Here is a 23,923-nt window from a genome sequence, read left to right as displayed (position 1 = left end):
TACACAGACACCTTGAATGATCTATACCCTCAAAAGTTGAAAGTATTTCTGAAAGGAAGGTTAATTCAACGTTTTTTAAGGCACAAGCTTAATATGATCTTTATTTCCTGTAGTACTACGTGATCTATTCATTCAAATAAATAAATCCCCAATATAGTCAAGAGATATATAATTTTTTTACTGTGCAGACCTGTGATATTGGATGCCATTTTGACACTTCAGATTGCCTTAAGTTTGATCTGCACATGAAAGAATGTTTGATAATTACAAACATAATTAAGATAAAATTGCTTCTCACAATCAAGAATGTTCACATCCTTTGTGAAGTTGTAGATAATAAAACCAATGAATCAATGTAATTCTCTAAAATCGCATTTGTGACAGTTCACATCATCAAAATTGGTTCCAAACACGTCAAAGTATGTCTTGACCGTTTGATACATTTTTTCTCTTTGCAAATTAATGGAATTAGGCATCTTGCATATCCATATGTTCAGATTGATTTCAAAACCTCCTCCATAGCCAATGCCCATTGAGTCCAGTGTGTACAACCCTGTAATATCAAAGAAACATAACAACTATCAGAATACGTAACACTGTTAATTGCATGGCATGGGCTGGAGCTGGAAGCAATGACACGAACCTGGCAAAAGACTGAAAATGGATCTCTCAATGGCCCATCACATGACATCTCACTTGTGCTTCCATCTATGAATGTGCCATCTGCAAAGACAACCTGAGCATACAAACAAGGGCATAGTACTCAGAAAGGCATCTCATAAATAAATCACATTTCGAAGATAATTTTAATGTAAACGAATGTACCTCAGATGCATATCCAGGTGTTGAACCAGCTACAGGTTTGATATACGATCCAACAGGGCAACATCTTTGGACAGCCTCACAAAATGCCAAGAGGCGTTCCCGGTTTCCCAATTGGACTGCCTGATTCATGCACCGAGATTGAGATAGATAACATAAGGCTTTGTTGTCGATCTCTTCAGTCCTACACACAAAATATTGGATCCAGTGTAGTACCTGTATGATATCGTGACGAGGCATTCGAGGAAGAGGCTGCACTTTATAACCTTCTCGTGCCATAACATCAGCAACAATAAGACTTCCCTAATGGCACAGTAAAGAGATTAATTGCTTGCGCCTATCTAAATATATTCCCTAGTCATTAATGGGATAAAATTGAACTGGAAGAGTTTTTAATAGTCATCAAGTTCAGATGCTATTTGGTATGATTTACCTTAATTGACTCCCCAACCATTTGAGGGGATAGAAATAAACCCTGGAAGAGCAAGCGCATAATGCCTCCTGAAGTTGCCCCTGAGTGTATACCTATGCCTGGAGCTGAAAGACGAGCTGCTGCTCTTTTGACCCATTTATCTTTTCCAGCTACATAGCCTCCACAAGGTGCTATGGTACCTCCAGGATTCTTAATCAGGCTTCCTGCAATGATATCTGCACCCTGCCACAGAACACATCAACTTGTTTGTACAGCTATCTATCTCTTTATAAACAAACCCAATCAACACAGAAAAAACATCTACCACATGCAATTCCTAGTAAACTGTATCACAACTTAGCAACATTTTCATGATTCTATAGAGTAGCATCATAAATATGGCAGCAAATACATATATTACCCACCACAGCAGTTGGTTCCATGCTCTCAACAAATTCGCCATAGCAGTTGTCCACAAAGACCACACATTCCGGATTTTGGTTCTGATTAAAATGTCTTAATTAAATTACTATAATAGTAAGAGACTTTATTTGATAAATACTCAGGCAAACCATTTCTTGAAGACAAACCTTTATACATTTTATTACTTTCCTGATATCAGATATACTTAAGCTACGTCGCCATGCATATCCACAGGAACGCTGTATCAAAGCACATTTTGTTTGTGGCTTCACTGCAGTTGCAAGTGCATCCCAATCCACACCACCATCTCCTGCAAGCTGAAATATAGTAGATTCTTGGCTTACGGATGACAAAAAGTCAAAATTGCACAAAAAATTGAAACAAATTGAAAACTTCCATCTTGTTCACAGGCAACCATAATAAATGCAGAGAATATAATTACTGGCAATTCCCTATAGGAAACTTCAAATTCCTTTAGAGATCCTTGACCAGGAATGTTCCGAATTCCAATGACTTCTTCCAGTGTGTCATAAGGAGCACCTGCCACAGCTAAAAGCTGAAAATCAAGTTAAAAAAAACGCAATAGTTCAAGTATTAAATGTTTAACAAGCACAGATAGAAGCAGATAATGTTCAGGTCTCAGGTAAGTCTTATTAATCAAATTTAAGTTTAAGAACATATCTTTAATCTGTGACTAAAGGTTTTTAACATTTTGAGCAATGAGTAAGAAACAGGCCTTATCAAGGTGGTATCTAGAACTTACTTCATCCCCTGGTCTTAGGATGGCATAGAGTGCACAAGCTATGGCATGAGTACCGGAGAAGAACTACAAGATACAAATTCCAAAATCATTCTGATGTTATTATATTAACGGTTCCACCAAATATTACATTTTGTCCATACCTGTGTACGAACCATTGCAGATTCTGCATTCACAATCTCAGCAAAAGCACTGTCAAGTGCTTCACGACCACCTCCCTCATTGTGGCCATAGCCAGTAGAACCCCCAAAGTGCTGCCAAAAAGATAAATGAACAACAAAATGAATTTTCTTCAAATTATCAAACTATGCTCTTATCCAGAAGACAACTCTCTTTGACATTTAAAGCAAACAAAATAGGAACCATAAGATGAAGCCTAAGTCAAAGAAGCAAGAACAATACTTACATGAGTTCCAACTCGGGCATTTCTGTACGCTTTCAATACCCGGCTTGTATTAAATGCTACCAAGTTATCTACTTCTTGAAATAGTGGATAAAGTGCCTCCACGGCTTCTTTAACCTGTATCAAGCAAACAAATATTAAAAATTAAAATACATCAAAACCCGAACTCATTAACTTAACTAATATGAAACTTTGTTGCTCCTATGTATATAACTCTTTCTTCTTCGGTTAAATTTATCATTACTCAATTTGTTCATTTATACATCAATACAGAAGGTGCTAGCACTATGCAAGATCCTGGCAGTGATTCTGGGGGATAGGTAAATAAGGGCATGTTCTTGCAATAGTAGGCATTCTTCTACTTACATAGATAGATTGAATGTAGATAAATAGCTTTCGGGCTAGTGGGACTTCAGGCTCAACGGCTTCTTTCAGTCTTCAGATAGACAAAATTTGAAATGCTAGGGCTTGGGGCTCAAATGCTACTTTGCAACTATTCTAACGCCCTATTTCAAAGCTCAATTTTGTTGGATCTCCCAACTAGGACTACACACCAGCGACTGAGGAGCTGGGAATCTGCAGAAAGAAATTCCGCAAACCAATGATCCCAATAGTTTCACTTCTGTGTATCGGGAAACAGGGCTCACTCTATTCCATTGGCCTTCAAATCAAGTAGTAATGCTTTCTTGAATCAGCCACATGCAAAGATTGTGAGGGCGGGGAGTGGGACACTTTATTGAAGTTTGGACCAAAGTTGATGTCAGAAAAATGCCCCACCTTAATACTAGGCAATAGCCTGACAAAAATCATTCACTCTATGGTCTTCTGGAGGCGAATTTTCGCTGACCTATTTCATTCCTTGCAGCAAGCCTACGCCATATACCCACTTACCGGAAAATTGGATTTTGCTTAGGATTGCAGAAGCTGACAGCATCCATTTGGGTATCTAAAAGAACTCACATTCACACTATTTGAATTTGTGTACCACATTTATCACTTACAGCAGTTGGTCCACTTCTCACTTAGAAGACGAGTTGGAATAATTGCTATTTAAAATTTAGGTCACAATTTTACAAGTTGAGAACGCCTATGGTTCAGATGACTACTGAAGGAAACCCCGGTTTCATTAAATGGGAGGGAACTTCAACTCTAAACTAAAAACTGTTTCTGAGGGTATATTCAGAAAAATCCAAGAGAGAAGAGCTAAGCTACGTCGCACTAACGCCCACGAAACAGTATAAATATGGAATTCATTTAACTTACAGTTGTTTTCTAGCAACGCTATTACAAACCATTAAACTAATCTCCACATGTGGAATTTTATATAATTCCCTAATAACTTCTCCCAAACAAAAGAGTAGTGCAGAAGTGACTAATATAGTAATATTCTGTATTGCAGTTGTGCGGAAGTGATTAATACAATGGACTCTAAATAACCTAATGATATTCAATGTTTTTTAATAAAGAGACTGGAAGTGACGAGTAAGATTAAAAGCATATATACCTGAGGGCAAAAGGAGTAACCAATCGAAGTACTCTGAAAACTGCAGCTAACCCTAATCTTCTTTTCGGATATGCTTACTGTAGATATCGGTAAAAGAAAAGAAGCAGGTCTCCATGACAGAAAACTATCGTTTGCCATCACCATTGCCATAATGCATAATCAATCCTACCCTCCAATGATTTTTTATTAGAATCTTGTAAGTTAAGATTTCAAATTAATAATCAACTAAGGGTTTCCTCGATCAATGCAGCAAATTTTCCAAAATATTTCTTCTGCTTCTAATCCATGGCTGAAGAGGTTCTGGGATATTACCTCTTCGGGCTAAGCAAAATCTTTTACAGCATAAAAGGTCCCCACTCGCCACATAAAATTAGAGAGCCTTTATTGAAACTTGACAGACCTTTATTAGTTCTTACCGATTATTAGTGCGAGTTAAAGTGTTCTTTTGGGGACAATTTTATTTGTTATAAAACTAGCTTATATATACTTTTATATACAGAAAATGTCGAGAGTCATTCTTCTCGGCACCTATTTTAATTCAAATCGTAAGGGTTTCTTTGTGTTCGATACGATTTGAATTAAAATAGGTGCCTCAAGAAAGATGACTCTTGATATATATATTAAGGTTATGGTTAGAATTAGAGATAGAGTTAGGATTAGGGTCACGATTATGATTAGAATTAGAATTTATATATAAAAGTATTTTTCTATATTTATTAATTCAATATATATATATATATAAAATTAAAATTAGTATTTTTCTAATTTTCTATTGATAAAGTTAGTATCGATTTATTTGTTTATTTTTATGGTTAGGGTTAGGATTAGGGTTAGAGTTATAGTTGCGGTTAGGGTCAATATTAAGGTTATGGTTAGAATTAGAGATAGAGTTAGGATTAGGGTCACGATTATGATTAGAATTAGAATTTATATATAAAAGTATTTTTCTATATTTATTAATTCAAAAAAAAAAAATATATATATATATATATATATATATATATATATATATATATATATATATATATATATATATATATATATATATATATATAAGTTAGTATCGATTTATTTGTTTATTTTGTGGTTAGGGTTAGGACTAGGGTTAGAGTAAGAGTTAGGGTTAGGGGTAGGGTTAGGATTAGGGTTAGAGTAGAGTTGGAGTTAGCGTCAATGTTAGGGTTAGGGTTAGAATTAGAGATAGAGTTAGGATTAGGGTCAGGATTATGATTAGAGTTAGAGTTAAAGTTAGGGTTAGATTTGGGGTTAGGGTTAGGGTTAGAATTAGGGTTAGGGTTATTAATAGGGTTAGAGTTGGAGTTAGAGTTTGAGCTAGAGTTAGAATTAGTGCTATAGTTAGGGTTAAAATTTGGATTAGGGTTAGAGTTAGAATTAGAGTTAGGGTCAGAGTTAGAATTAGAATAGAGGCATTATTCTCATTATACAATTGTTTAGATAAAGTAAAATGACAAAATTATATCTCATAGTACAATTATATAGATAAAATAAAATGATAATTATATCTCATAATACAATTATTTAGATAAAGTAAAATGACAAAATTGGTAGATCTGAATTCACTACGTGGAGAACATTTCTCCATAACGATGTAAGTAAATGACATATTCTTCAGAGATATAATTTCTATTGTGACCTTCATTTGTTAATTTATCATTGTATACTTCTTTCATCATGGATGGAAATGTGTCTACTTTTGCAGATGCATTACAAGCAAATCTCGCAATATCTTCCATCTCAATTATGTCAACTTCTTGTACATCATCAATTGCTAGAGCTGCATTCTCAAGAGCTATGAGCATAGTTATACAGGACTCTTTAATTATCCGCTTGCAGCTATCAAATTTTGTCTTAAAAAAATGGTTCGAGCCTATGGAAGCTGTTGGACTCATGTTAATGATCCTTGACTCTGTATTAGAAGGTGCCATTGCTGAAAGAAAATATGATATATATTTAAAATTAGAATCATGTGAATGATACTTAATTTGAGGGATATAAATTTGAAATCAAAATGTTTTGCATAACATAATAAGTTAAGTAACATTATGAAGTGTAGAGTATATCAATGTAAAAACCATATTGCATTGAAAAATGCAATGAAATTTAGTGTATGGAAACATGACATTATTTTGACCATTCATGTACATTAAAGAATAAGAAAACATAATTTTGTAGCATCTACTACCAATATATTGTTTCAAAGTAATAAAGCACAAATTTGACACAAAAAAGAAGAACAATTAATTATGAATTATTACATCTTTGTTGTTCAAGGCCTCTCAATCTCATTTCTTCTGCCTTTCTAATTGAAAGTTGTTTCCCACTTTTCATTTTTTCATAGCGTTCATATGTAAATGGTGGCATTATTCTCAATCCTTCAATAGAATTTACACGAGAAATAGCCACAAATGTTAATCTAGTTCTTTCCTTTGGACCTATATCAATTATTGCTTTTTGAAGAGTTAGTCCCTGTGATTTGTGAATTGTCAATGCCCATGCCAATCTTAATGGTAGTTGGAAGGTACTTCCCCTCTGTAATGGAGCTATAGGAACTACTTTTGGATGGTGGTCATCAAATGGTATTCCAGAATAATTATCAAATTTGACAGTGACATAGGTTGGTGGTTTAGGAGGACTAGTTCCTAGTCTATACACAATATTCTGAATATATCCTAAAGCTCCATTGACAAGGCTAGTTTCTATCCAAAGATTTGTAGTCAACATTACCTTGTAATATTTACTGATTAATAACTCTAGATCAAGTTCATCAGTTGAACCATCTTGAACTATGTTACCGTTCTGTGTCTTAATTGCAAGACTACGTGCAACATGATACCCCAAAGAGTGCAAAATTCTCCTATTATGATTGTGGACATTATCATTGGTTGAGAACAAATGTATTTCTTTGTTAAAGTCATCATTCATTGGAGCATCAAGCCATACATGGATCCTCATCATAAGAAGATTCCAATCATCTATATTAGGATTGGCATCTCTCAAATTTGTTAGGAGCTCACGAAATCTTTTTTGATCTTTGTCCTAACCATCTTGCCTAAATATTTTATCTAATGTAACTATTGTTTTAAATTTTTTCCACAATAATTTAGCTCTCCTTTGGCCAGCATATGCTGGTTTATCACTGACTGGTGGTAATTGACCAAGATCACCAACCAAAATAATAGATAGACATGAAAGAAAGAAAATAAAGGTTGAAAAAAGTATTAGGAATACTACATATGGGTTGTAATATGTATAAATATTAGTTCACAACAATACACTTAACCACAAAAAAAGCTTTACCTGCATAACTTCTGTTAGCATTTTCTAGGAATGCTTGTCTGAGACGGGAATCTATATTTTCCAACAAGTTTTGACCAATGAAACTCATTTCATCAATCAAAATATATCTAATGTGAGCCATTTCTTCTTGAAAACTTGTAAGTCATGTCCCCTCCAATTGAGTAAAATCTTTTATTGGTATTCATAGTTTTGAATGAATTGTTGAAGCTCCTATATTGAAAACTACTACTCTAGTCGGTGCAAGTAATAGAGGAGGAGAAGGATTTGACATTGTAGCCATACAAAGAGATTGATCGATGGCACCAATTAGATAATATTTTCTCGTTCCTGCAGTTCCTTGAATTATCATACATAAAGGGTTCCCCACTTGATTGCTATGGTAATGTGTCATAATAATGTCAATGGCCTTTTGTTGCTTTCCACTAAGAGTTGAAAAGTTGATGCATTGTAGAATGTCATCATACATGAGACATTCATGCTTCTTCATTTCATCAATGAAGTTGATAGCTGCAACAGTATTGTCTTCACATTGATATCCAATAGTCCAGTTTGTATCCCTACCACTATCTCTTCTTCCCAACATGTCTATTTTAGAAACTTGCATATGTTGACCACAATGCAATCTGGATATGATTTCCCATTCATGCTCTATAGTATTCTCTTGAGCACATACAATATCTTCTATATTTGAGTTGCTTGCAACTTCATCATTTTTTGTTGGTGAATTGCTCATCGAACATGCCAAGGAGTATAATGGAGTGACTCCTAATTGGCCACTATAGTAGCATCACTATCACCAATGTCCCTTTCAATGTCATGAAAAGGTTTTTAGAGAAACAATTCAGATGAACAAAATTCAACCCATTTGTTGGAGTCCCGTGGAGGAACCGATATAAACCTTGGGAAAAATCTAACTATAGCTGCTATTTCTCTTGGCCCCCATTTGTTACCTCCTCTTTTTTTAGGATTGTAAATCCAAGATCTTGCTATATCAATTAATGTTATACCTTCCATACAAAGGGGTCTTGATTGATAACCTTGTATAAAAGATATTGTATGATCTTCCTCATTATTCTCTATATTAATTGTTACAAGCTTGAAAACTTCATGTGAAAGATTTAGATTAACAAACGTTCTACTACACTCCACCAATGGAAGCTCTAACAACATATGACATGTTTCTTGAGCTCCAATGTCTCTTTTTTATAACTGTTTCTATGAGAAGCTTTATGTATGCCCTTGTTGCAAGATCATCGATATTTTCCAAGTTCGATAAATGCATCAACTTCTGATGATATGTTTTAGAACTTCTTTAAGTTTTTGAAGCATACTTTGCAATATAATTAATAACTACATGTCTAGAAAGTACGGGTTGCCAATCAACATTAGCTCTACAGAGCTGTAAGATGTGTCGATTATGTGTGTTAACTCTATCATCATTTCTTGCTGGCTCAAATTTTTTTCATCAGTTTCTGCATCCTCATATAATCTAGACCCACCCAAATTGACTGGCCAAGGAGCATTATACCTAGGAGGGATAAAATTATAAGTTTGTAATGATGCACATAAATAGTTTATGTATTATATGAACATAAAACTTTAAATTCACACAACAATTACCTACAAACCATTCTTCCCCTCTTTTTACATAAGCATGCACCCTCCTTGCAGATAGTGTGTCTTTCAACACAGTTCAATATCTCTTCATAGTCTTGATCAATATCCATCTGTACTTGTTGTGCAATATTTTTGAGACATGGATGTTGACCAAAATGTTGAAAAGCCTAAAAATAGTTGTAGACATTATAGTTAGTTATTAATGAAATTTGTGCTTAAATAAAGTTTTAAGAATCATAAAATAGTGAGATATGGGATCATATAATTCAAAACATACCTATATATTTCTTTGGTGCACATCATGTCTAGGATTCCATGCATGAATAATAGAATGAAAATATCTTTCAACACTTTTCCTCTATTCTTCATTTTCCCAATCAATAGTGTCCATGTTTGGTGCTCCTTCCAACCATAAGAATCCATGCATCCTTCCAACCATAGGAATCCATGCACATGAGGTGAACCTCGGTGTTGCCACTCATATCTACACCAAAATTATTTGACTTTCATACCCTTTTGAAGTATTTCTTTTCTAAAAATTATATGTCTAAGATGCATGTAATGTGCAACAATGTGAGGATAGTCAATAATATTTTGTCTTCTCCATTTTTGAGCCTCTTGTGGATCATTTGGCAATGTCTCAGGCATTAATGCCCATAAATCAGGCCACTGCATGTGTGCTACACTTAATGTGAATTTTTTTTGTTGGAGTTCCTACTTGGTCAAGCAAGTCTATCAACTCACCTTTGCATTTAGCCCAATACGACCTTGTGCCTCGTAGACTTGTTCCAAACCTCATCAATCTATCAGCCAAATTACTACATGGCATACTTTCCATATGTTCACATAACTCATTGATTCTAATTGGAAAATCTTGTAAATTCCTTTTTACAAATACGCTTGATGAACTTTGCGCATGATATCGCATTATCATGTTTGTCATAAAATACCTGAACCTTGGATGTTTACCAAAATGATGATCCCTATACCAAATCAAATGCTTAGCAAATTCATGAAGATAAACTCACTTCATTCTTGGTTCTAACCAGTCACATCTTCCATCAGGAAACAATGTTGGAAAAGCCATATCCAACAATCCCATTTTAACATATTCATTGATAGAAGATGCACCTATAGCTGGCCATTCAATTAATTGAGATGAAATTGAATCAAGATTGTTCACCCATGCCTGAATTAATTCCATTTCCCTTTGAGCATTGGGTGGTCGAGAGGTCATAGATGTAGTATGCTCAAGTATATTAACTTCATTGGCCTCCATGGGTGGACCAACAAAAACTACCTCATTTGCATCAGAATCAAACTCAATCTACATTGTCTTCAACCTATTAAAAATATTATCATTAGATTTTTCGGTTAGCTCATTGAGAGCACCTTCATCGATTGTAACATCTGCATAAAAGGGATCATTTTCTACTTTGTACCTTAATGCTCTATACACACACTCCTTATTTACAGTAAAGTTATATAATAGGTGCCACATTGATCTCATCTATGGACAATAATTATGGGTAACTTGTCAATTGAATGTGGCAAAACATTGGATACTTCTTCTACATGTTGGGGAAAACATATAGTGTGTCCCTTGTACTTGTATTGATCACCAGTTGCATGTGTAACTTGAAGTATATGACTAACACGTGCAATCAACATCTCTTCAACTTGGATCAAATTTGCAAGCACTTGTGGCTGAGACCCATGATCCATATGGTTTAGAGAAGAAAATCTATGGATACCTGTCTCTTTTCAACACCAATTACATATAGGACCTTTAGAAGTATAATTAACTTTCATAAAAATATATGATTCTTGACAAATATGACACATATTTGGAGTCTTCAAACTATCTATTTGATGCCTAAACTACATCTGAAATCTTCTAAATTCAGTATCAAGAAGACCATTTGGGTTTGTAACATTTTTCATATTTCCTTCAACACCATCATTCATTCTCAAAAAAATTTCATGCTGTGAAGTTGCAAAAACTCATTGTTCTGAGTTACAATTTTCATGTTCAACGTCTAACTAAATATTTCCATTACATTGTTGGTTGTACCTTTCAATTCCTTGGGCATCATTTACATGATGTGTTGGAAATATAGATGAAGTAACTGAGAGGGGAGGGGTGAATCAGTTACCACAAAAACAATTCCTAAAATCCCTTAGATGTCTATAATGCTTAATTACTGCTGATACTTGGTAAATAGTGCAGGAATACAGTAACTCGATAGGTTAAATAGTTATTAATCATCTAGCATTCATAGTAGTTAATATGCATGCAAAGGTTAAATAAATGAACACAAGAGACACTGAATTTAATGTGGAAACTTAATATGGGAAAAACCACCAAGTAACTAGTCACCAATTTTCACTCTTCTGAAGTGAGCCCTGTTAGTAGCCAACCCTGTTAAAGGTTACAATACACATTGTTAGGTGTGACCTTGTTAGAGGATTTAATCACCCTGTTAGGAGTGGCCTGGTTAGAGGTCTTAAGAAAAATTCAATTGAACAGTCACCTTGTTAGAGGGTTTACAAAATGTTTGTTAAATCAACTCTGTAAAGAGATTCTGGATTCACTGTTACAATGATTAGAAAGCAACAATGAAGTGACCTGAATGATATGCAACTTATCTTTTGCTGATTACAGATATCTGTTCTGCTTTACTGGATCCTTACTGGTTGAATACAACTTTTCAACTCCTCCAGGATATTCAATCCTTCATCAAAATTCGCTCAATATTTTCTTATTCCATCTTCATTCATATATCACCACATACTTCAATTCACAACTTGAACATCTATATATATACCTTTCAGATTATCAAGTCGGCTCAAATATAAGTTACAACAACTGAAAAAATCATTACATCAGTCAGCTACACTCATTGCACGAAACAATTGAACTTAATATCAAAACAATAAAATTCTTCATTGGCCGACCCAGCTCGGTAACCACTGCTCATAATGGTTTTCTAGTGTTAACCAAGTGAAGCTTGGTAAACATTGCAAACCTTACAAAAAATCCTTTGGAGACCGAGTGAACTTGGTTAACACTGACCTTCCTTTGCTGACCTTGTGAGCTCGGTAAAAACTAACTTTCTGCCACATTATCTTTGATGACCGAGTGAGCTCGGTAGACATTGAATTTTCTTCGTTAACCTTGGGAGCTCGGTTAACACTAACTTTCTACTACAAAATCCTTTGATGCTCGAGTTAGCTCGGTAAGAACTGACTTTTCTTCGTTAACCTTGGGAGCTCGGTTAACACTAACTTTCTGCTACAAAATCCTTTGATGCCTAAGTGAGCTCGGTAAGAACTGACTTTTCTTCGTTAACCTTGGGAGCTCGGTTAACACTAACTTTCTATTACAAAATCTTTTGATGCCCGAGTGAGCTTGGTAAGAACTAACTTTACTGTGTAATGTTCAGAACGTTCGATAGACACTGTAAATTGCTTTGCTGATCATCTGAGCTCGGTAGACTTTGTTTGATGACTGATATGACATTTGTGTAACATCAAAGACAATACACAATTAACAATTGTATCCAACAATCTCCCTCTTTGACATTGATGGAAACACAACATGTCATAGCAGAATGAAATTTGAAAACAAGTCTAACAAGTCTTTTTCTGTCAGAACAACTTTCTCTATTAGATAGCAAACTCTCCCTCTTTCAGTAATCTCCCTCTGTGAAGGAATTACATAACAAAGTTCTTCCTCTCAAACAAATTTCAGAAATATATGACAGTAAAACTCTCCCTTTTTGACAACACATGCCAAAGACAACACAACTCAAATGAATTTTAATGTACCTTTAGTACTGATTCATATGCAATATTTCCTGATTATGCTACATCAACTGATAGATCTTCAACTTGGTATGCGTTGATGCATCACTAAAACTTAATTTTAGTGAACTTCAGATAGGGGAGTGACCGCTAACTTACCTCTTAGATACAAGAATGCATCCTTAGGTAATGGTTTTGTGAATATGTCAGCAATTTGTTCCTTTGTATGGACATATTCCAATCTGATTTCCTTATCTTGCACCAATTCTCTGACAAAATGATATTTTATTGCAATGTGCTTGGTTTTAGAATGCATCACTGGATTCTTAGATATGTTGATTGCACTTGTATTATTACAGAACATAACAACTGGTTCTTTGATTTCTACCTTCATGCCTTCCAACAACTGTTTAAACCAAATAATATTAGAATAGTTTACTGCTACAACAACATACTCTGCCTCTGTTGTAGATTGGGATGTACAATTCTACTTTTTGCTTGTCCAAGAAACCAACCTCTTTCCAAGAAAGAATGCTCCTCCACTTGTACTTTTTTTGTCATCAAGGTTTCCTGCCCAATTAGCATCAGTAAACACTTTCAAATCTAGATTACCTCCAAATTTGTACCATAAACCATAATCTTCAGTTCCTTTCAAATATCTCATTATTCTTTTGATTGCCATCATGTGATTTTCTCTTGGTTTTGCTGAAAATCTTGCTACAATACCAACTGCATGTGCAATATCTGGCCTAGTATGAACTACATACTGCAACTTTCCAATCATAGATCTATACAATGTTTGATCTACTTCTTTTGATTCATCTTCCTTGGTAAGTTTTAATCCAGTACAAATAGGAGTCCCAACTGGTTTACAATCTTCCATACCAAACTTTTTCAATATCTCCTTGATGTATTTTGATTGAGTGATGTAGATACCATTTTTATTCTGCTGAATTTGAAGACCAACAAAGAATTGGATCTCTCCAAACATAGACATTTCAAATTCCTTGTTCATTTGCTCTGAAAATTCTTTGCAAAGATCATCATTCCCTGTGAAAACAGTATCATCTACAAATATTTTTGCCAAGACAATTTTATTATCTGGTCCTTCCTTTATATACAAACTACTGTTATCATTAGTTCTTTGAAAACCAATCTAAATAAGATAGTTATGCAATCTTTCATACCATGCTCTAGGGGCTTGTTTCTGTAGACACCTAAAAATCCTTTAGAAAATAAAGTATTTTTTATTTTCTGAAAAAGTTCTGATGACATCATCATTTATTAATTAATTAATTTATTTTTATGCCATTAAATCCCTTTATCTTAATTAAAAATATTTAATTAAGAAATCCCTCCCAAAAATGTTTAAATCTTATTTAAACATTATTTCCTTATTTATTAATTATTTAATTAATAAATTGACCAAAAATCCTAAAATAAATAAAAAATTTATTTTTTGCCCAAAAGTTGGCCAATTTCCTTAAGACCAATAACCTCTTCCAAAATCTTCTAATCCTTCTTTAATTTCGATTAAAGGCTAATCTCATCATTTCCTACCCCTAATCCCAACTCAAAATATTTAATCAAGATTAAATATTAATCCTCATGTTTATTAAAAATATTTTAATAAATATCTCCTCAACCCAAACCCTTGAAATAAATAAAACTTTATTTATTTCATAAAATCGTATCTTAGGAAGTTCTAGACTCTTCTAGAAAGTCTTTATCCTCATCCAAAGTCTAGACTCTTCTAGAAGATGTCTTTAAACCTAATCCTAATCCCTTCCTAACCTTGTCACATTCCCTAAACATGGGTTAAAACTTACTAACCCAAGCCAAAGTTAACAAATATCTCCTCCTTCACCCACCCTCATTAATTGCAATCCACTTGCCATCCATTTGCCTAGTCCTAAGCCATCTCTAACCCTTCCTCTAATCATTTTTACAACCCTAAGCAAGCTTAAAACCTCCCTAAACCCTCAAATTCAAATTTCATGGTATCTCTCACAAATATCTTCAACCACAAAACTTTATAAAGCCCACAAAGTCATAAATGTTCTTACAAAGCACTTATGAAGGGTCTTTATGAAGATTTTATCCCTTGAGCCTCCTTTGTTGACTCATCCTTCCCCTTTCCTCCATCCTCTCACCATGTGACATGTGTCACTCCTTGATTGGTTGTAAGGAAGCACAATCCATGTGCTCTCCTCTCATGCAATCTAAGCCCTCCATGAGCTTTTTCCCATCCTTGCATCTTAGCCCTCAATCCCTCAAGCCTCTTGCCTATAAATTGGATCCTTTCCCTTTGCAAAATAACACAATCCATGAAGTAAAGTCATAATGCCATTTTGAGAAGCCATTTTACATCAAAACCATACACTCACACCCAAATTCCAACTCCATTTGAAGCCATTTTTGAAGCATAAAGCTTGAGCATACATCCTATCTATTTAGACAAAGCTACTCAACAAGAGAGTTTCTCATTGAGAGAGCCCATTAATGGCTCATATTCTTAATTGAGAGCTCATCTTAGTCTATCTTGAAATTTATGGATTTTGTTTAGTTTGTAGAAGCTTTATTTAAATTTGGTTTCTATTAGCATACTAACATTGCTCATATACAGTTTCAGACTATACAATGCCTTGTGTAATTTGCAAACCATGTTCTTCTTATCTGGATCAACAAAACTTTCAGGTTGTTCAATGTAAACTTCTTCATCCAGTATACCATTGAGAAATGCTGACTTGACATCCAATTGATAAACTTTGAATCCTTTGTGAGCAGCATATGCAAGTAAGGTTCTGACTCCTTCCAATCTTACAACAGGAGCAAAAGTTTCTCCATAGTCTATTCCTTCTTTTTGAACATATCCTTTGCATACTAGTCTAGCTTTGTTTCTTGATACCTTACCATCTTTAGTCAACTTGTTTATGAATATCCACTTAGTTTCAATCACATTTTTATCTTTAGGCCTGGGTACAAGAGTCCATGTCTTGTTTTTCTCTATCTGCTCTATCTCTTCATTCATGGCTTCAATCCAACTATCATTTCCCAATGCATCTTTGATATTTCTAAGTTCAAAATCAGCAAGTAAATAGGTACCTTTCAACTTACTTCTTGTCATGGTTCCTTCAGATTTGTCTCCAATGATCTAATCTGCTGAATGATGTCTCCTGACATATTTTGGTAATACAGGTTCCTTGCCTTTTGAATGAATTTCATTGTTATCCTCTTGCACTTCAATTTTAGGTTTTGGCTATTTTGGCTCGGTAGATATTGGCTCGAGTCCTTCAAACTCGATAGACACTTGCTCGGTAGCATCTGAATGTAACTCGTGTTACTGGAGCTTGGTTTGAACTTCTTGTAACTCGGTTACTGATGACTCGAGAGTAGAAGATTCCTGGATGACTGGTACTGTATCAAGTTCAATGAAAACAAACTTTCTATAATCTTCTGGTTCCCTTTTGCTTTCTTCTCCAGTCCTTTCTGCAAACTCATCAACTTTCACATGTGCACTTTCTATGACTTTGTAAGTAGACAAGTTCAAACATCTATATGCTTTACTTTTGTAAGAGTATCCCAAAAATATTCCTTCATCACTTTTCACATCAAATTTTCCTTTTCTAGATTCTTTCAAAATGTAACATTTACTTCCAAATACTTTTAGATAACTTGCATTAGGTTTATAGCCATACCATAGCTCACAGGGAGTTTTGAATGAGTCCTTTTTTAGCTGTACTTGGTTTAAAGTATGAATTGTAGTGCTGATAGCTTCCTTCTAGTATTTGATAGCAATGCTCTTTTCAATCATTAAGGTTCTTGCACAATCCATGATAGATATGTTTCTCCTTTTGGCTATTCCATTTTGTTCAGGAGTTCCAGGGGCTGATACCTATCTTTTGATTCCTCTTTCAATGCAAAAGTTATTGAATTCATGTGAAATGAATTCTCCACCTCTGTCTGACCTCAAGCATTTCAATCTTTTCCCTGTTTCCTTTTCTACTCTGGCCAAATACCATTTGAATTTCTCAAATGCTTCTGACTTGTTTTTTAGATACATGACAGCCATCATTCTTGAGTAATCATCAACAAAAAGAATGAAGAACTTTTCTCCAGTATAGCTTTCAATTCCAATGGGTCCACATAAATTAGTATGCACAATTTCTAATATATCTTTAGACTGATAGTTTTTACTTTTAAAACTAGTCTTTCCCATTTTACCAATCCGACAATTCTTGCATAGACCGACCTCAGGTTTTTTTATGTTAGAAATGCCTCTTACTTTCTTGAATTTTCTTATCTTCACCAAATTATCAAAATTGACATGACACAACCTTTTATGCCGTAACCAACTTTCTTCAATTTGAGCAATAAAACATGAACATTCACCTAGTTCAAGATAGAACAAGTTACCTTTAGTTTGAGTGCCTGATCCAATCAACTTTCCTTTGTCATCCAACAGTCTTGCTTTTCCATGCATGAATTCTACTTTGAATCCATTATTGAGTAGCTATGCCACACTCAACAAATTATGCTTTAGTCCTTCTACCCAATAGGCATTATCACATATAAGTTCTTTGGTTAGAGAGATTCTTCCTCTTCCTTTTATACAACAAGGTTCATTGTTACCAAATCTTACACTACAACCATCATAGTCTTCAAAGTATTCAAACTTAGTTTTATCACCAGTCATGTGATGAGAACAACCACTATCTATGATCCATGTACCATTTTTGCTCATATGAGAAATGAGTGCCATTTCCTCATCATTATCAGATTCATCTTTCACAGCAATGTAGACAATTTCATCTTCTTCTTCATCATTATAATCATTAGAATCTTTAGCCATAAAACATGTTTTCTTACCTTTATCCTTGAATGATTTGAAGTCTTTCTTGCCATTGTACTTGTAACCTTTCTTCTCATCTTTGTTCTACTTGTTCGGGCATCTAGTAACAATATGACCAATTTCTTCACATGAAAAAAAGATTAGAGGAACTTTACCTTTATATTTTCCTCTGCCTCTAGAATATTTTCTTGCTAGTAGAGCTTCAATCACCTCAAGATCACTGTCTGAACTTTGGTTTGATTCATCTTCACTTCGTGACTGAGATTCTTTTTTCTTTTTTCTTTTCTCCTTGAGTGAAAGCTTGGCTTCAAACATTGATTCAATGTTCTTGGAAGCTGGAACATAGTTGTCAAAGTTGTCTAGTTCAAATGCAGTTAATCTTCCAACTATGGCCTCTAGATTTATCTTATGATTTGCTTCACATCTTCTTTCTTGAATTGCAGAAACTCTAATTGCATAAATGGGAAGTAGAGTTCTAAGAACTTTACTTATTACTGTCTCCTCCTTGATATCTCCTCCAGATGCTTTGATTATACTAACACATGCTTTCACTCTTTCAACATATTTTGCGATGTTTTCGTCCTCTCTCATCCTCATCTGATCAAATTGTCCTCTCAGACTTTTTGCTTTGGCTCTTCTTACATTATCATCTCCTCCATAGATTTATTTTAGCTTTTCCCACATTTCAAAGGTAGATTTGTAGTCCTTGATGCCATCAAATTCTTCATAACTCAGAGCAGATGCTATATCAATCATCATAATGTTGTGGGTCTTCTTTTCAGCAATATCATTGACAAATAGTGTACCAGATGGTTCTGCATATTTTTCATCAAGGTATTTTAGTCTTGTATCTCTAATAGAAGCTAGATGAAGTCTCATCAACCCTTGCCATGCTGAGAAGTTGTCCCTGTTAAGTCTTAGAATTTCCCTCTTATAAGACATCCTGATCTTTGGCTTAGATTCTTGAAATCTTATCCTGTAAGCACCAAGAGCTCTGATACCAATTGTTGGAAATATAGATGAAGTAACTGAGAGGGGAGGGGTGAATTAGTTACCACAAAAACAATTCTTAAAATCCCTTAGATGTCTATAATGCTTAATTATTGTTGATACTCGATAAATAGTGCAAGAATACTGTAACTCGGTAGGTTAACTAGTTATTAATCATCTAGCATTCATAGTAGTTAATATGCATGCAAAGGTTAAATAAATGAACACAAGAGACACCAAATTTAACGTGGAAACCCAATATGAGAAAAACCACCAAGTAACTAGTCACCAATTTTCACTCTTCTGAAGTGAGCCCTGTTAGGAGCCAACCCTATTAAAGGTTACAATACACACTATTAGGTGTGACCTTGTTAGAGGATTTAATCACCCTATTAGGAGTGGCCTGGTTAGAGGTCTTAAGAACAATTCAACTGAACTGTCACCTTGTTAGAGGATTTACAAAATGGTTGTTAAACCAACTCTGTAAAGAGATTCTGGATTCATTGTTACAATGATTAGAAAGCAACAATGAAGTGACCTGAATGATATGCAACTAATCTTTTTCTGATTATAGATCTCTGTTCTGCTTTACTAGATCCTTACTGGTCGAATACAACTTTTCAGCTCCTCCAGGATATTCAATCCTTCATCAGAATTCGCTCAATATTTGCTTATTCCATCTTCATTCATATATCACCACATACTTCAATTCACAACTTGAACATCTATATATATACCTTTCAGATTATCAAGTCAGCTCAAATATAAGTTACAGCAACTGAAAAAATCATTACATCAGTCGGCTACACTCATTGCACGAAACAATTGAATTTAATATCAAAACAATAAAATCTTTCGCTGGCCGACCCAGCTCGGTAACCACTGCTCAGAATAGTTTTCTAGTGTTAACCAAGTGAAGTTTGGTAAACACTACAAACCCTGCAAAAAATCCTTTGGAGACTGAGTGAACTCGGTTAACACTGGCCTTCCTTTGTTGACCTTGTGAGCTCAGTAAAAACTAACTTTCTACCACATTATCTTTGATGACCGAGTGAGCTCGGTAGACATTGACTTTTCTTCGTTAACCTTGGGAGCTCGATTAACACTAACTTTATGCTACAAAATCCTTTGATGCTCGAGTGAGCTTGGTAAGAACTGACTTTTCTTCGTTAACCTTGGGAGCTCAGTCAACACTAACTTTCTATTACAAAATCCTTTGATGCCCGAGTGAGCTCGGTAAGAACTGACTTTACTGTGTAATGTTCAGGAATGTTCGATAGACATTGTAAATTTCTTTGCTGATCATTTGAGCTCGGTAGACTTTGTAAGATGACTGATATGACATTTGTGTAACATCAAAGACAATACACAATTAACAATTGTATCTAACATGATGATCATGTTCTAGTTCATTTTGAAGGAGGATTTGTGGACTATTTCGACGCCGTCTATTTCTTTCTACATTTCTTCCATCTCTATGTTGGATTTCTAATTCTTCCACTATTTCTTCAGCCCTTCTCCTAGCATGTCTCTCTCTATCAACTTGGTTACACAGTGTCCTTTGTTCCTCTGTCTGAGCTTCTATCATTTGTTCTCTTTGACGTCTATGATAGTCTCTTTGGTATCATCTATTATATTCTCTTTGGTATTCTATTCTCTTTTCCTCTGATTGAAAGTTCAACCTCGATCTCACTATAGCTAATTATATTAAAAAGAAAGAGTTAAGTTAGCAAAATAAATAAAAAATGTGATTTTTTGTGAAGTAATGCATTATAATATAAAGTAAATAATTATGTTAAATAAATGTATGTATGTAGGTCATGTTCATATTTAAACATTGACTTAAATAATATAAACAAAATATGGAGTTAAATATGATCCTTATATGTATATTTCTTTGTTAAAGATAACACACATTTATACAAAAATTAATAACAATTAGATGAATAAAACTTTGAGACTAACTCACAATGTACAATAAAAAGATCTTTGCAATTTTGCAATAACATGAAAGACACCTCATATTTGTAGAGAACAATTACATAGTTGTAAAATCCAAAAAAATCTCTCATTGATGAAACAAATTAATGATACCAATGAATGATGTCATCATCTATAAGATCATAGGATGGAAAGTAGAAAGGTCAAACAACAAATTAGTTCCATTCTCGAGGCCTCCATTCGCCATCTACCCAATCCAACCCTGGACGCAAGTTTGACCATGAATATGCTTTCAAGGTTATAGTGTTTGGAAAATAAACTTTAAAGAATTCTTCATGGCTTAGTGGGGTTCAAAATGTAGCCTGGACAATCCCTCTCCACCAACAACCGTTCTCTCTCACTTCAACAGAGTCCCCCACCTTTATACATCTCGATAATGGAATGGCAAGTAGCAGGGATTTGATACAATGTATAGTAACTTGCTCCACAAGTGGTTCTTTAGTCCCCTCATCTATAATGAAATGATCGTGCTGAAAATAAAAAGTTCTATCATCTCTATTTTGCATAAATCCTATTATTGTTCCCTCAAACCATGCACCCTGATACCCTTCTTCAGAAGAGGACATTTCAACCTTCATGCCAATTAGATTGTCCATTGTATCTTCCTTAAATATGATTACAAAAAAATTGATATTTCAATAAATAATTTTAAGATATTTGTAAAACAAATTGTACAACAATATAAAAAGAGTAATGGTTGATCTAACATTAATTATTTAGTAATTAAAAAAAATAACACAAGTTAGTATAGCATTAATGTATAGTAAAAATAAAATAAAAGCATACATTTTATTATGAAAGATTATATCAGCATTAATAAAATATTAATATGGCGACATTGCCTTCCATATGTAAAAGTAGAAAATTTAAAGTAACATAACTATGAAATAAAGGATCGTATCAAATTATTCTTCTACCTTTGTATAACTCTCTTTTTAGGATATATTATATGTATTTCCTAAACAGATAATTAATCTATTTGTAGTAAAAAAAGAAGAAGAAATTAGTATGACATAAATGTAAATTTAAATAAAAATAAAAATCTAACATTATATTAAGAAAGAATTTATTAGCATTAATATAATATAAATATGGTGGCATTGCCTTCCGTATGCAAAAGAACAAAACACAAACTAACATAACTGTCAAATAAAGGAGCTTTTCAAATTATTCTTTCTACCTTTGTAAACCCCTCTTTTTAGGAGATATTATATGTATTCCCTAAAAAGATAATTAATCCATTTGTGGTTTAAAAAAATACAAGAAATTAGTATGACATAAATATAAATTAAAAATACAATAAAAATCTAATATTATATTAAGAAATAATTTATTAACATTAATATAATATAAATATGGTGACATTTCCATCCATATGTAAAATTAGAAAATGTAAGCTAACATTTTAATTAAAAAATAATAATATATTAACATTAATATATTATGTTTGATATGGCGGCATTGCCTTCCATATATAAAATTAAAAAACTTAAACAAACTTTAATATATACACATTATATTCTAAGCAAGTTGAAAAGTTGTGAACTATTAAAACTTCCTCACCAAAGTAGTGATATTGTGGAGCCTAAATTTTAAGTTAGCTTAGATAATGAAACAAATATAAAATTTTAAATATTTTAAATAAAGTGACAAAAACTACAGTTGCAAAAACAAGTCCAAATGCTACCCTTTGGTGGGATATATTGCAAAGTGGTACAAGATGAACATTAATATAATATAAATATGGCAACATTGCCATCCATATGTAAAATTAGACAATGTAAGCTAACATTTTAATTAAAAAAATAATATATTAACATTAATATATTATGTTTGATATGGTGGCATTGCTTTCCATATATAAAATTTAAAAACTTAAACTAACTTTAATATATACACATTATATTCACATACACATTTAACCCCAAATTTCTACCTTAAATTTCGACCATCAAATATAAATTGCTTGGTTGGTCGCATTATAAAGGAAACTTTAAAAAAATAAAATAATACATGCCCATGTTGGTCTCAATTGCAACAAATGCTTTATATTTTTGTTGGTCTCAGTTGTGACCAACACGACAACATAAAGATTAAAAAAAAAGTGGCAAATCAATTGAGCATTTCACTTGAGTGCCATATCAATTAAGCATTTCACTTGAGATGAGCATTTCGAGCATCATTTGCGAATAATTTAAGGATTTCCAACATTCTGGATCTTTCAAGCATTTAACATTGGAGCATTTGGAAACCTTGTGAGCATCTACTACAACCCTAAACTTGATCTGTTGGTTGTCATTCAAGCATACATGAAATCGCTTGGCTTCACGTCGCAACCGGTGAATAGGTGAGTTGAAAAATAGCAAAAAATTTTCTATTTTACAAGGATGGGAATGGGTAGTTTTCTAAGCAACGAAATTTGAAAAATAATTTGACTGTTTACATTGTTCTTTTCAACTTTGATTGGGGGAATTGACAATCTAGTAGGTCTGGAGTAGGTTTAAAACTCAAATAACTTTACCTTTTCCCAAAACACTTGGTAAAGTAAAAGCATTTTAAAATACCCTTTTCCAAGTACCAACTTTCTTCATCAATCCCCAACCATTTTTTGGTGACTTTCTAATATTGCTATCAAAGTTGTCATTGACAATTTTTGTAATTTTTTCACTTCGATGACTTGGAAAGTCATGGTCACTCCTAAAGGGTCGAGTTTGGTTTCAATAACATATCTAACTATTTTGAGACCCCTCCTATTCATTTTTTAGTCAAACACAAAATTTGATCCATTGTGACAAACCTAAGAAACTATTGCAATAACATGCCAACCTTGACAACTTCTCATTGATCTTTTTTAGTAGATTTCTCATCACACTTAAATTTTAGATCATGATGTATGATCTGAAACATTTATGATGAATACAATTTTACAATGTCCAAAAGTTTAACAATAGACATCATTGATTGTGAAAAATACCTGTTCAACTTTTCTAGCCCTAGATTGGTCTTCATGGTGA

The 23,923-nt window shown here is 33.7% G+C and overlaps 1 protein-coding gene across 2 annotated transcripts; it reads right to left on the bottom strand.

The window, feature by feature from the left end:
* Positions 1 to 256: 256 nt before the first annotated feature.
* Positions 257 to 4,777, bottom strand: LOC149545167 (uncharacterized). Of its 2 annotated transcripts, XM_089790549.1 has the most exons (13): positions 4,637 to 4,728; positions 4,325 to 4,489; positions 2,824 to 2,937; positions 2,561 to 2,671; positions 2,421 to 2,483; positions 2,100 to 2,213; positions 1,825 to 1,974; positions 1,660 to 1,737; positions 1,256 to 1,477; positions 1,039 to 1,125; positions 826 to 945; positions 644 to 736; positions 257 to 553 (listed from the first exon to the last, which is right to left on the bottom strand). In XM_089790549.1, exons 2-13 carry the CDS (start codon positions 4,472 to 4,474, stop codon positions 494 to 496), a joined length of 1,362 nt encoding a protein of 453 aa, XP_089646675.1. In that variant the 5' UTR covers positions 4,475 to 4,489; positions 4,637 to 4,728; the 3' UTR covers positions 257 to 493. The 2 variants fall into 2 exon arrangements, with proteins under 2 accessions (XP_089646675.1, XP_089646674.1); XM_089790548.1 differs by having other exon boundaries at positions 4,325 to 4,777.
* Between the last annotated feature and the right edge of the window lie 19,146 nt (positions 4,778 to 23,923).

Source organism: Cupressus sempervirens, chromosome 7 (assembly GCF_028749045.1).
Source record: "Cupressus sempervirens isolate cs-2001-9-10 chromosome 7, ASM2874904v1, whole genome shotgun sequence".
Classification (NCBI taxonomy): Eukaryota; Viridiplantae; Streptophyta; class Pinopsida; order Cupressales; family Cupressaceae; genus Cupressus; species Cupressus sempervirens.
Note: the sequence above shows the minus strand (reverse complement) of the source record. Positions and strands in the feature narration are given on the sequence as shown.